The 14,223-nt window shown below is 48.9% G+C and overlaps 1 protein-coding gene across 5 annotated transcripts in view; it reads right to left on the reverse strand.

Annotated features, from left to right (window-relative positions):
- The window catches only part of VAV2 (vav guanine nucleotide exchange factor 2), a 120,593-nt gene that overhangs the window by 11,567 nt on the left and 94,803 nt on the right, over window positions 1–14,223 (reverse strand). For 3 of the 5 annotated variants that reach the window (XM_032200267.1, XM_032200265.1, XM_032200269.1), the window contains exons 5-13: window positions 13,268–13,370; window positions 11,800–11,814; window positions 11,014–11,112; window positions 9,487–9,555; window positions 8,713–8,813; window positions 5,443–5,542; window positions 4,019–4,114; window positions 3,541–3,609; window positions 732–818 (exon numbers count right to left, since the gene is read on the reverse strand). In XM_032200267.1, the coding sequence (XP_032056158.1) occupies window positions 732–818; window positions 3,541–3,609; window positions 4,019–4,114; window positions 5,443–5,542; window positions 8,713–8,813; window positions 9,487–9,555; window positions 11,014–11,112; window positions 11,800–11,814; window positions 13,268–13,370 (739 nt within the window). The remainder of the gene's footprint in view (window positions 1–731; window positions 819–3,540; window positions 3,610–4,018; window positions 4,115–5,442; window positions 5,543–8,712; window positions 8,814–9,486; window positions 9,556–11,013; window positions 11,113–11,799; window positions 11,815–13,267; window positions 13,371–14,223) is intronic. The other 2 variants (XM_032200268.1, XM_032200266.1) reach the window with 1 other exon arrangement.

The following is a 14,223-nucleotide window of genomic DNA, read 5'->3' on the forward strand; positions in this document are numbered from 1 at the left end:
CCTTTTGAAGCATCTCAGGTGTCAGACCCCAAATTGCATTACCCCAGCGTAAAGCCGGCCTGCGGAGCAGCTGTGCCTGCAGCTGACCCACCACAAATGGGGGGAAAAAGCTCGTTAGCCTGCAGCTCTGCTGCTGAACATTAAATTAATGGGCTCGTTCAGGGCTAAAAGCACAGGAGTGCTGGGGGGTGGCTGGTGCATGGTAATGGGACCATGTGTTTGAGGCCTCTGGAGTTTGGAAGATAAGATTCCCTTTAAAATAGCTGCTTGAGATTTTGGAATTAGGTGCATATTGTACACGCCATCCTCCTCCAATTAGGCCTTGATGCACTTTCAAGAGCATGAACGTCTAGGCCAGCGTTTTGTTGCCTCGACCACAAAAGAAAGCTACTTTAGGTAGCAGGTGACAGTTGATTTGGGGATTTCTTGGGTCATCCCTACACTAACAGCATGAGCAAAACCTGGAGAAACATTTTCAGTGTAATACCACCAACAAAACCCACCCTGTATTACACCCAAATCATCATTTTTTTTTATGAAGCAATCATTTCTGTTCTGTGTGAACACTGTCAATGGTCAGGGACCGTGTGAAAACACAGGGATCTTTCTTGGGTAGCACATCCCAAATAACTTAGCAATATCCACACTGAATTCAGTAAGAACTGCACCAAAAAAGCAAATATGCTCATCCTGATCTAGTTAAAGTTGGGGACGAGAATCTTCCAACTTACCAAATTTTCTATAGAACTCTGAAATTCGCTGATTTTCTTTAAAGTCTCTTTGTCTCTCTTTACTTCGTTTATGTACATGGCCAAGTCCTGAAAAGAAAAGCGAGTGTTGATTTTTAGTTCCCATACAAAGCTAGCACCTCCACTAAAGCAGACACCACGTGTCCCCTGCTCCCCTTTCCTCGCGTGAGACCAGAAGCAGCTCTGCAAGAACCCAAAAAGCACAGGGCGTTGTGAGCACAGGCGTCACCAGAAGAAAAGGAAAAGCAGCTTGGCAGATTTCTGCTGAATTACAAACAAAACCCAGCGATTTCAGTCGAAGCAAAGGAGCCCATGCTGGCACCCAGCATCGCTGCCTGCACCCCTGGGCTCCATCCCAGCACCCCAGGGCATGCCCTGTGCCCTGTGCTGTGCTGGCACTGCTCGACCAGGCAGCTGCTGCAATTTTTCCCATTTCCCAGAAGAGGGCAATGCATTAATCCAGTGGTACAGGAGCAGGCAGACAGCTCCTGCTGCGATGGCAAACCCAACACACGGCTTTTGCCTGGTGCGAGCCCTGGCAGCACCCTTTACTCCCAGCTCTCATCACCTTAATTCCCATCATCGCCCTGGATAAAAAAGCTCCAAGCCAGCCTTCTTTGCCAAAACATCCACGTTTGTAAAATAACTGCTTTGGATGCACGTTTGGATGCTGGGAAGGGCACTTGCCGCAACTTGGCCCTGCTGGCAGCCCACAATAGCACCCCTAAATCCAGCGCTTCTGAACTCCAGGATTTCCAACCACACAAAAAGGTTATTTTGAGAAATACGGAGACACTCAATGGTGCTTGATCTTCTCTGAAAAATTCCCTGCTTCTCCAAATTTTGACCCACCAAACAGGGAACCCAGCTCCTTCAACTGAAACTACTTCTCACATCCTTCCAACTGTATCTTCGATGCCCGTTTGCTTCTGATCTGCTCCCAGCCTCCTTGTTCTCAACAACAGTTCCTGTCACTTTGGATTAAATCTGAGCAGGGAATTTTTTAAGACAACCCTCCAGGGGAGACCTTCCCCGGCTTCCCAACACAGGAAGGGTTAATCACAGATGATAATCACAAGTCTGCATGACAATACTCGTAACATCACCAAGTGCCCAGGCCAGCCAGTGGCAGGGACGGTTATGAAGAATGACAAAACTAAAAGCCTCATGAAACCAGGCTGGCATCCTCCGTCAGCACTTGAGTGTTCAGCAGAGCATTTGTTCCCTTCTGCTGAGCAAATCTGTCTCACGTGCAAAGGGGAAACCCAATCCCAGGATCATCGGTGGCTCGAAACAGCGGCAGCAATGTGCAGAGCGGGTCTGCAGGATTTACCAGGGAACCTGCCTCACCTCCCCGTCCCGTGGGGTTCAGCTCTGTGCTCACGTGGAGGGACAATGCACGCACCAAATACCTCCACGAGCAGCTTTTTGGTGCAAACTGCCACTGCCTTGTGCTAGCAACCACGCGGGCAAAATAAAAGGGAGGTGAAGCCCTTTGGGAAATGCGCTTCCAGCTGTAGGCACGCACCCCCTGCACAGCTCTCAGGAGGGGACAGCAGGATAATAGCGTCTGCCAGCACGGGAAACAGAAAGGCTGGAATCTCGATGAAAAACATTACTTGTATGTTAAGCCTTGGTTTACAAATCAATTAAAATCAAACTGCTCTGCTTCCTTCGCCCCCGGCGAGCCCTGTGCGGTCTGAATTGCATCCGCGCTCTCCTGGAGATGGGGCAGGGAAAGCAAACAAAGCTCTCAGCTTCCTCCAAATAATGCTGACTCTGTAGTGCAACCGGACTGCGTACATTTATTTATTAGCAGAGGTAGTGGGGGATGCCGTTATTACGAGGCCATAAGCAGGGTTTAACAGCTGTCACCGGGTTTGTCACTTTGTCTCATCGGCCAGGACATTTTGGGGACAGAGGTGATTTGTGGCACGAGGAAGAATCCCTTCCCTGGCTCCCTTCTCTCGCCCAGAGCGTTCATCTGAGGCCACGGTCATGTATCGTGGAGAGGGAATGCAATGTCCTTTACACAACCTCGGCTAGGACGACCTACATATCGGCTCTGCCTTCACTGGCTTGCAGGGATAGCAGCTAAAAAGGTCACCAGCCTTATGTAACTGCCAGGAAATGCAGTGTCATTAAAAAAGCTGAGGCTCGGAGGTAGAAAACAAACAAAGTGACCTCAGAGCACACGAATGATGCTGGGGATGAATCCCGTGGTGCTCTACGAGAGGAAAACTGGATGCAACCATCACCTTCCCATCAGATTCTGCTGGCAATGGTCCTGCTGTGAATTTGGGGTGCCCAAGGGGATGTACCCAAGTCACAAAACCTTTGGTTGAGTCCCCAGCTCCACCTCCTCAAAAAATTTAAAACAAATCCAGGTTTTGCCACAAGAAGTCTAGGTTTCTGAAAACATTATTTTCTTCGAAAAAATACACTTGGAGAGCAGGCCCCCCAGCCTGGATGACACCGTGCAGGCAGGGGCTGACTCCAGGCGTGCCCCCAGGCTTGCAGGTACGGCTGGAGCTCCTCCAGATCCCTACCAGAAAACCAAGAGCCCAATTTGGCACGGCCCCTTTACCCCCAACAGTAATTAGTGAAAAGTCCTACATTGTCAACAAACACCAGCTTCCCCAGACGCTCAGGGAGGAAGATAACGGTGATGACTAGAGCTGTGCTGCGAAGCAATCCCGTCAAACAGCACCCAACGCACACACGTGTCCTAAAGGAGGGGACGCTGCCTTCTCCCAGGCTGCTGGGCTGTTTGTCACCTACACACCCGTACCTGCATCGCCTCCAGAGCCTCCTTCAGCTGCTGCTTCTCTGGGCGCTCTGACGAGTGGCTGAGCAGCTCCTGAAACACAAAAGCAGGGGATGCATGGGGGGAGCTGCCCGCATCGGTGCTGCGGCCACGGGACGGGGACGGCGCCAACTTGCTGGTGCTGCAGAGACCCGTTACATGGAGCTGACGGCAGGAATTTCACACATAATCAGATTATATGCAAGCTTATTTGATATTCATTAACTGCCTCTTGTGGCTAACAAGTGCAGAATTACCCCAGGTCACCATACTTTAAGAGACGGCACAAATATTATGTCGTGTTAAGTAGCTCTAGTAATTATTTCATTTGAAAGGGGGGAAAAAAAAAAACAAAACAAACCTCACTCTGCATCTGGCAATGCTTCCTTCTCTACTGTAAATGCCAAAAGATACTACAGCGAGGATGGCAGCTGGAGGGAAGTGCTAATGCTGAAACACTTACTTTTAGCAGGAGATGGTATTTCAAAACTCTTTGCATTGGAACCACCAGCAGATCCTGCAATTTAAATTTCCCATCCTGGACCTTCAGCGTGCATTCCTATTAAAGAAATCGATAAGGCAGGAGTGAAGTAGCTGAGGGAAAACAATGACTACCCCACAATAATAAAAAAACACACAGTTCCACAGCTGTAACGTTTTGCTTCTGTAACCTCTGTTCTGCTGAGGATCTGCTCGCAGGGCCGCCACCGTGGAGGTTATCGAGGAATAACACACAGGGGCTGGACCCTCAAATGCAGGCATTCTCATGCAGCTGAGCTACTGCAGCTTAATGAGATGCTGCTCATTAGGAGAGCATGTGAGTGCTCCTAGACCTCAGGAAATGTCAAATGAAACGCATTAGCTTAACTCACCTCCTCACTGGCTTGAACTAATGCATTTTATTTGCAAGGGGCTGGGAGCAAGCACGGAGACAGTTGCTGTGGCTTTGCTGATAAGCATTAAAGTCATTAAGATAAGCTAATGTGATCACAGGAAGTTTTGCACAGCTACCTTCATCCAGACCCGTTTGGATATGAGGCTGTGCTAGCCCAGGACCTCTCCGTGGCTTCAGGAGGATCAGCTGAGCTGCCTCGAGGGAGGGAGCACATGGAAAAGCACAGGAGCAAGGGGATGTCACAGCAACCAAGCCTTCAGCAGAGCATGCAGCTCGGACCCTGATAGCTTGATGCAAAATCCGGGGAAGATGTTTAAAGTAATTACTGAATGCACAGCCTTATCCCCAAATTGGGTTGCTATTTTTGCACAAGGAGTCAAGGGACATTTGCAGACAACAAGGTAAGGCGCACAGACAGCCCCGCAAACGCAGATCAGCATCAAGACGAAAGCAGAAATTAGAGAAAAACTGCAGCTTAAACAGCACATCCCTTCTGGGGCTCCTTTGAGCTGCTCAGCACCTGGATCTGCCCCTATTTACCCCAAGCCTTTGTGCTGGGGCAGGAGGGCAGCGGGGAAATCAGGGCACTTGTGTGGGGACTTGGGTTTGCCTCTGACTGTCCCCAGCACTGTGTGGGATCTTGGGAAGCCAGCTGGGTCCCCACGTGTGGATGCTCAATGCCTTTGGGTTTCTACCAAGACAGCAATTGGTCCACAGCCAGTCCTGCGCACAAATAGAGCTGCCCAGATGCTTTCATCTGGTTTAACCCCAGGGAGGAAGGACAGAGCATGGTTTTAGGTTGGGAGAGGAAGAAGCAAGCAGGGGCCAGGATAAGAAACCCCCCAGCTCTGCTCCCAGCTGGGGTAAAACAAGCTCAGTCCCCAGCCCCCGTCTCTCACAAAATCCAGCATTTCCAACGTGCCAGCAGCTCCCGCAGCCCTCCCAAACCTGTGGCAGGGTCCGGAGAGCCCTCGGCACCCCCAGGCGCTCACCTCCACCTTCTGCCGCACGTCCTCCCTGTTCGCGATGAGGTGGTTGAGCGTGGTCTGGGCGTACTCCATGTGGCTGCAGTACTTGCCGTAAATCAGTAGCCTTGGGAAGGGGAAAATCACAAATTTAATCGGAAACACTCGCTGGCAGGTATAACCCGTTGTACAAGATCTATACGCACGTACGTGGTGGGAGGACAAGGTGAACGGCTACTCCCCGTGTAACTGCTTAGTATTAACACGCTTTTACTGCAGTGCTTTTTAACGCTGACATCTTTTGGAGTTTGCAGAGCTGGAGGCTCTCGGGGCAATTCAGCACAAGGGGCTGTGCAGCCCCATTTCTGGAGCTACAGCAGCTCCCGAGTCCCAAAGCACGGCCCCAGCCAGCCCAGCCCCTCACTCCCCTGTGTCTGGGGCAGAGCAGACAAATCCCTCTTGCAAATACTAAAAGCAATAGGATGCTTTGGGCCACTCTGACCACAGCGAGGGGCAGCAGATGAAGGGAAATGCATGGAGGGGGCGAGCGCTGAACCCTGCAGCCCAAGCACGCGCCTCACTGCAGCGGCTCTTCTGCTGCGAGTCAGCTTTTTTCTCAAGATTACAACACTGACATAATCCCCTCGATGTCTTAATTGGTGCTGTGCCTCCTCGAGCATGATGCTCTCTGGTTTTCTGGCTATGCCACACTATGGTTTGCAAGGGCAGAGCCTTTGTGTAAAAGCAAGTAACTTCCAGACACAGAGGGAAAAAGCCCAAACACCAATAAAAATCTATTTCCCGAGAGCATTTCCAAATGTGGCTGCCACCAGACCTTGCAATGCTCAAGCCCTGTGTATTTGTCTTTATGATCCTCTCCCCACAAAAATACTTCTGCTTCCTGTGTCCCAGCTGCTCACAGCCCAAAAAGCAGTGGCACTAATGCGCACACCTCACGGGTGCTTCACCAAATACAGAGAAGAAACTTTCCATTCTTGAGAAGAGCTCAGAGTGGGCGTGGGTGGTAATTATTGCACCTCACCAGGGAACCAGAGGCTTCAAAGCCCCCTAAATCCCAAGGATGTCTTCTGAAAAGTCCCAGCAGAGCTTCAGGTGTGCAGCAGCACATCGTGTGCTTCAAGGGGAAGGGGAAGGGGACCCACCTGAGACCACAAAAAGGGGGGACTTGGGGAAAGAGGGTTGTGACAGCCTTTGGAAACACAGCACAGCTCTATAAGGACACCCCAGCCTACAAATCTAAACACCTGACACAAACAGAGCGGTTCTGCTGTGGATTCTCCCTTTTCCTCCATCTTGCTCATTAATCCTACGTGACAGGTTTGGGTTTCCCCCCGCCCTGTTCCTCGCTGTTAACTGCATTGCTGCTGATAAGACACACATTCAGCCGGGCGCTGCAACTCATCCGTTATTCCGGGGCCTCGCTTCTCGATGGGGATGATCTCCAGCACCTGCCCCGGTGTCGCTCTGTAAACGTGGGACCCTCGGACCCGGCAGGTAATTGAATGGAGAGATTTATGGGCTCCGCAGTCCCCGACCACGCCGCAGCCAATACAGATTATTCTTCTGCCTTTTTCCCCTTGACAACTTCTGAGCGGGCACAATAATATCTATCTTGCCAGCACTTGGAGAGATTCGAAGAGGCTTTGGGAGCATAAATTCAAACCTCCAGCCTTCACAGAAAGAGATTTACAAACTATTTCCTTTAAGAAAAAAAATCTGCAAAGCAGAATAGCAATGCATCATTTTGCCAGGGCGTCTCCGAGGATGCGGACAGGAGCAAGAGCTATTTGTCATGGCTACATTAGATGAGGAAGGTCTCAGCACAGGGACTCTGGAAGCCCACATCCACTTCTTGGTGGGGCAATGCCATCTCGCCATGCGAGCTTGCTGTCTCCTCCTGCGCCCTCATCTCTTTGCTGTAGCAGGGGACATCGCCACCTTCCCCCAGCCCTTTCCCTATGGGGAAAAGGACCCTGTCTGTTCAGATCTAGTTGCTCCAAACTCTTCTTCCCCGCTTTTGGGAGCCTATTCTCCTTGAAGAGACCGGTGCAGTTCTTGGCTTAACATTTTTCTAAGTATTTCCCAGCAGGGCACCCCCTCCGCTGTGGCCGAGCTCACAGAAGCAGCAACAGGGACGCTTTGCTCCGCTCCTGCACTGCTCTGAGCTGATGTGCAAAACCTTGTTGTGACAAATAGAAAAGTGGCCTTTTCTTCTTTTCTTTTCTCTTCTTTTCTCTTTTCTTTTCTTGGTTTGGCTTTTGTTTACCAAAAATTGCTGTAATTGGCCAGATCTTGATCTCAGCAGCTTGCAAGCTCCTAGCTCCTGTGTAGCCATGCGGGTCAGCCCAGGGATGCCCACATCCCTTCCCTGTCCCCGCCTGCACAGCTCCATCCCAGCCTCAAGAAAGGATTCATGCCTGGGGACAGCACTCATGTGCACAGAGCCGAGTCAGGAATTAGGAAATTAAAATCACCTAAGTGGGCTTTAAGAGCATTTTTAAGTTATTTGCATTCTTCTTTGGAAACTTTTTTTCTTTAATCCAAGAAACATTCCCTTCTAAAAGAGGCACTGTGAGTGATGGAATATCTGACCTTACGGTGTATTATTAATGCAGATGGTATTTCTGGAGTTATTGACTTCTGAATGGCATTTCTATGTCTAGACACTGGTTTAATCACAGTGAAATAACACCCTGGCATGAGTCCACAATGAATCAGGCCTTTGATTAGTGTTAAGGATATTAAAGGCTTTTATTAACCTTATCTTTGTGTTCGGGGGTACCCCTGCTCGCAGCTGCCAAAACACAGAACCTATTCTGTTTGCGAAAGCAACTTTCCCATTTATTCATCATTCCATAGGTGCAGGGCAACGCCAGTGCCAAACACGGGATTTTTATAGCAAACCACTGCTCTGAGCTAACCAGACAGACGTCTCTCTGCAGGGCCTGATGCTGCCATGCTCCAGGCCCTCAAATCCCCATCAGGGCTTGCAGGAGAAGACAGCATTAAAGCCCATGCAGGGGAGAGAGGTTTTATTCCATTCTGGCTCACTGTAATCAAAACCTTCCCACCTTTATCTCCCCGTCTCCCTGCTGGTAAACCTCTCCCAACGTGTTGTGTTTAAGGGCAGGTCCAAGTGATGTCTCAGCAGCCCAACAGCACCTCGCTGCTGAATTGCTGATAAATTGCTGAAAGTGGTCTGCTGCAACACACATGCAGTTAGAAACCCTCCTTTGTGAAAACCAGAGTTGTCTGAAGGCCGAGTTTCCTTTTTACCTCTCTTTGAATTCCAGAAATACTTTTGCCAGGCTGCTTCCTCCAGACATCATAGAGACGTCGATGGCTCGCAGGAAATTGAAGTGCACTTTAATTAGGTCCTAAAATGAAGAAACAATCAATACTTTAAACACACTTAAAGCGCGTGGGCAAACAGAGCCTGAAGACACGCACGTTCACTTCTTCATCAGGCAGTCATTCTCTCTTTTTCTTTTTAGCTGTTTTTAAAATAAGCCTTCCTGGGTGAGATCAGCCCTAAACGGCAATAAGTACAAGGCTGTCATTCAGATAGGACAAATGCAAGCTGATAGAGCTCCATAGCGGGTGTGGAAATAGCCCCCCTGATCCCACAGAGCGCCCACACCAGCAGCATCCAACCTTTCTGCAGGGAACACGTCTCTGCCACACCACCCTGCCCCTCCTGCCCAGCTGGGGGCTTCATTTTTCTCCATCCTGCCTGCTTCTGAAACAGCCCTGCTGTCTTTCCAAAGCATTTCTAAGCACAGCTAAAATACACACAGGCCAAGGCCCAGCCTTGGAACATCCACTGTATAAAATTATTTTCTTACCTAGAGTTCATATAATCCCCAACTTTAATAATAAGCACTTAAAAAAAAAATCTCCTAAGCCCACTCAAGCTCTGCAGCAGATGGAGGACCGAACTTGTTCATGGAAAGGCAGGAATCTAATGTGCAATCTCAAAGTCTTCTCATAAGTGGGAAGCTAAGCTGCCATGAAAAGAGCAAATATTTAAGCCAGCGTTTGTGTTGTTACCTCCAAATTGATGAAAATAGCTTCCATGTCCTGGGGAGTCAGTACCAGCTTCAGTGGGTTCATGTAGTTCTGCAAGAGGCAAGTGGAAAACGGATTGAAATTGGAGAGAGAACAAGTGTTGTTCTTTTTTTCTGTGTAAGGGAGATACCTTCCTGTTTCACCAGCTGCATTTACCTTGGCAGCTAGACGCCCAGCTTTAATGAATTTGTGCATTGCAAGGGGCCCATCCAGCAGGGAAGGTGCAGGGCACCCCAGTGCTACTACCTCTATTAAACTACATTATTTTATTTTATTTTATTTTACTTTATTTTTAATTTTACTTTATTTTATTTTTTATTTTACTTTATTTTACTTTATTAACCTGCTAGTTTTCCCACCACATTGCAGCTCTTGGCTGCAGCCGTGAGCAGCTCTGAAGCATCTTTGATTCTCTCCCTCGAATTTCGCCCTTGAAAAAGCGTAGCTGATATGATTACATTGGAAATGCCTTTCTGAACAAATACATATTAATAGAAATATCCACAGTACTTGTAACTACACGAAAAAACACCAACACAGATGCGATGCACTGGAGACAGGACCCTCTGGCCCTTAACATGCCGTCAGAACCTGCTAAGCCTCTGCAAGCCGTTTTGAAGGATATAAAAGCAATAACTTAACTCTTTTTTTTTAGACTGAAACAGAGGGTTTATGGCTGTTTTCAAAGAAAAAGAGCTATTTGCACACATTAGGACATTTGGTTGTAAAGTGGGAAATGGTGTTTTATTTCACTCAGTTCTGTGCCCAGCTCCTTTGCAGGAACTTGCAGCAGACTGAGGCAAACAATCACAGAAGGGGGGAAACAAAAGCGTTAGGGTGATGAGAAATGGCAGCTTCATTTTCACTATTGTTCTTCATTCCTGCCACTTTCCTTGGAGCAGAAACCACCTCCAGGCTCCGGCAGCACCCATGACTCCACCGCCTTGCTGCGGCGTTCGTTTTATTTTAAAAGAAAGGCACAAAAATAATTTACCAAACCCAATTAAAGCCCATGAATTTGAGCAGTGGAATGTTACTTTTAATCCAATTAGCTTCAATGACAAGTCAGCACAGCTTCAGCACTTTTGAAAAACGCCCAGAACAAAGAAACTCCTCCAAATTACTCGGTGGAAATCGAAGAAGAGATAAGATATCTGCAACCACGGCTCTTATCAGCAAGACCGGCCAGGGGGAGCGGAGCAGGAACCTCTTACCATGGGGTGGGGGGACACAGCAGGGAATTTTTCAGCCTATTTCCAACATGCAGTGATCAGAAAAAAAAAATATGCTCTTCAGCTCCTGCCATTACAGGCTGCGCATTTGTGCTTGTCAGGATGGGTTTTCCGTGTCCTCCTCCTCCTCCTCTTGCAATTTAACATCTGAGTGCACTGATCCTGCCTCGTCGCATCTGCCAGCTCTCACAGCAAGAACTAACACGGCAAGATTAAGGCAGGATGGAGTGATGGGGTGGAAGGCAATGGCATAAAAAAGGGACGGCTCGGTTCTTACCTTTTCTATGTCTTCAAGTGTTTTGTAGTATTTGGCCTCGGTTTCTTGGATTTCTAGCAAACAGCAATTTCTTTTGTCATCTTCTGTCATGCCCATTTTCTAGAAAAAAGTTAAAGTGATGCATGTTCAGATAGTCCTAATGGTGGTCCTGCTCACACAGCTTCATTTGGCCTTCAGTGATGGCAAAGTTGTAACAAGCCCAAGTCAGGATAGGCAGAGAAGTATTGGCATTGGTTTATGTTAAAGGAAACTATTTTTATCCAAAAAAAATAGGAAGAAACTCTGGCTCTACTATTCAGTATGTTTCAGCATGGACAGCATTGCATTTTTCCATTTATTATAGCTCCATCACCAAAGACCATCGGCTAAAGAATAAATGAGAGAGAAATGCTCTTTTTCTCTCTCTTTTTTTTTTTTTTTTTTTTTTTTTGCTTAAGATGAAAATCACAGCAGAGCCTAAATGGGTCATAAATAATACGTTAGACTTATACAAATCCCCTGCCAGGGCTGCCAAGTCTCATGATTTTAGGTCAGATCTGATACTACACGTGTTGGTGTGTTTTTTTTTCAAAGCCTCAACTCCTGGAGTCACTTCTCTACCTCTGTAAAGAGGAGCTGAGGAGTCGGGGTGGGAGGTGAAGCACTTGCCAGTGCCGAGTTTGGGGGGTGATTCAGTTGGTGGTTTGATGTAATGATCATGCACGGGACGGCACATCCTCAGCGTGCCTGTTGTAACCCCCAGTTTGGACCTAGCAGCAAACCGGTGTTTTAATCGATGCGGCTTACCTGCATGTATCTAATCTGAAGCATGCAGAAATACAAGAAACCAATTAGCGTTACACACTCGCTATGGCAACACAGCTTAAAAAGAATCCAATATCGAGACAGAAACGTGGGTGATTGTATTAAAACTAGACTCTTGCTCAAGGGCAGGGAGGAAAGGGGGTGCCCAAGGAAACAAAACACTGCAGAGGACACTGAAAAATTGTTCTCACCGCCCCTAATCTGGCACTGCCTGCCTGCTGGGCACCCCTGTCGTGGGACCATTCGCTTTGGCAGGGGTCCCTGGGGACACTTTGTGCCCAGCTCCTTAATCCAGAAAGGTTTTTGGAGCTGCTCAGGCTGCAGACAAGGGGTGAAGAGATGAAACGCCTCATCCAGCATCGTCACAGCCTTCACATCACCTGTGGCCAGGCTTGGTTTTGGTCCCCAAGCTCCCAGCACCCGTCCATGTGTTTTGGGTGTTGAATGGGTCAGCAAAGCGTGCATTTATCCTGCTGTGCTGCAGGGAGCTCTGCACCACGGCCAGCTGCTGTTTGCCAGCAGGAGGCAGTAATTGGGGTTTTCACGAATCCAGAGCTGGCAGATATCGGGGGATGGGAGAATGTGGAAGCTTGTGCTCTGATGGAAGGCTCCCTTCCAGCTCTGCACCAGCAAAAACCAGTGTGGCCCTTCTCCGTGGGGACACAGGCAGCAAGGAGGGCTGAAGGCATCTCTGGGGAGATGCAAGAGCCACCACCACCTTCCTGGCCCATCCATGGAGCAGGAAACTTGCACCAGAGCCCCTTGGAGTCAATGCAAGTCCCTCTGTGATGTCTTGCATGCCGCACTCCTGCTTCTCCCAACTGTCTTTGGAGGTGACACATGGGGTCGGCTGCTTTTCCACAAAGCCACACAAGGCCCTAGGTCCCCTAACTCCCTGAATCTCAGTCGTGAAAGCTCCAAGCACCCAGGCAGGAGCAGGAACAAGCTCCAACCCTCGTGCTGAACCCTCAGCACACAAATCTGCCAGCCCGGATCTAAAAATACCATCGCACAGGGCACGAGGCTCGGTGATGGAGCACGTACGAGCCCCGTCGCCCCCCAGAGGGGCTGCAGCGACACACTCTGCGCTGGCTCAGCAGCAAACAACTATTTTTAGCTTGTCTTTTACCATTTGGGCTTATTAGCTCTCCTTCCCCTTCCTCCTCCGCCAACTCCTTCAGACGATGCGATGTGCTGGAAAACTCCTCGGAGAGCTCCCTCCGGGCCAGCGCCATCCCACTCGGCTTATTTTTACCTCTGGCGAGGCAGCTTGGCTTCGAGGGATGATGCAAAGTGATTTGCTCCCCTGCAGCAACCCCCGTCATCTGTGGATCACTTATTTAATTCTATCCTCAACCCCCATCAGCCGTGGATCACTTATTATTTAATTCTATCCTCTCCCTTCCCCCCTGCCCAATTCCAGTTCAAAAAACCGCATGTGGATTATTACCATGGGCTGCTGAACTTCCACTCTGATGATATCTTCGTAGATATCATCGCCTTCATCTTCGCAGGGGACGCAGTCGTAAATATCCTCCCCCAGATCATGTTCGCTGGAACGAGAAGGAGAAAAGCTCAGGGACAGCAGGGCACATTCACTGCTGCTGGATCGCAGGGAGAGCGATCACAGCCATAAGGAAACCCCAAGGCCCGTGGCATTGACATCCGTCCATGCTTCCCATCAGCATTAAAGTCCATTTTTTGGGATCGGCCCCACTGGCTGGCAGCTGGGCAAGGTGAAGGTGGACCCAGCCTGGGTCCATCCACTCCTCTGAAGGTGTCCGCAGCCTCCTGTGAGCACTTTATGACCCACTGCAGCCCCCAGTGGCAACCTTATTGGAAAATGGGGATAAAAGAGACACTGGGGAAAAAAAAAAATTGAAAAAAATCACACAGCCACACTCCCAATGCACATTTTGCCATAAGGGAATCTCACCAGATGCTCAGCTCTGTGATGCTCAGTCCCAGTGCTGGGCAGACTCCAGTAACAGCATTTATATCACAGGTGAATCAAATAGCCAAAAAGTCACATTTTCAGGACTGGCCAAGATGTTTAGGAGATGCCCCTGCAAGCACAGGCTTTAAGGTGTCCCTGCAACATAGTGCCCAACTTCTATTGAAGGTTTTAGGTACTTAATTGTCACCTGAGCCTTTGCAAACTCCCCCAGGGGCTCCTAAGTCTTGGAGCTCTTCTGAAAATTCAACCCACAATAAATACCAATTAACAACAGTAATGCTAGAGCTTAGATCTACAGGTGCAAATTGCTAACAGCTCCCACTGAAGTCAACCTCATGGGATCAGGACAGTGTGAAATGCTGGAATATCAAACAGCTTTCACATATTTTACAAGCAGTCTCTTTCAACATGGGCATTAATTACATACAAATACGTTTAGGTGTAAAACC

Source organism: Aythya fuligula, chromosome 19 (genome assembly GCF_009819795.1).
Source record: "Aythya fuligula isolate bAytFul2 chromosome 19, bAytFul2.pri, whole genome shotgun sequence".
In the NCBI taxonomy this organism is placed as follows: domain Eukaryota; kingdom Metazoa; phylum Chordata; class Aves; order Anseriformes; family Anatidae; genus Aythya; species Aythya fuligula.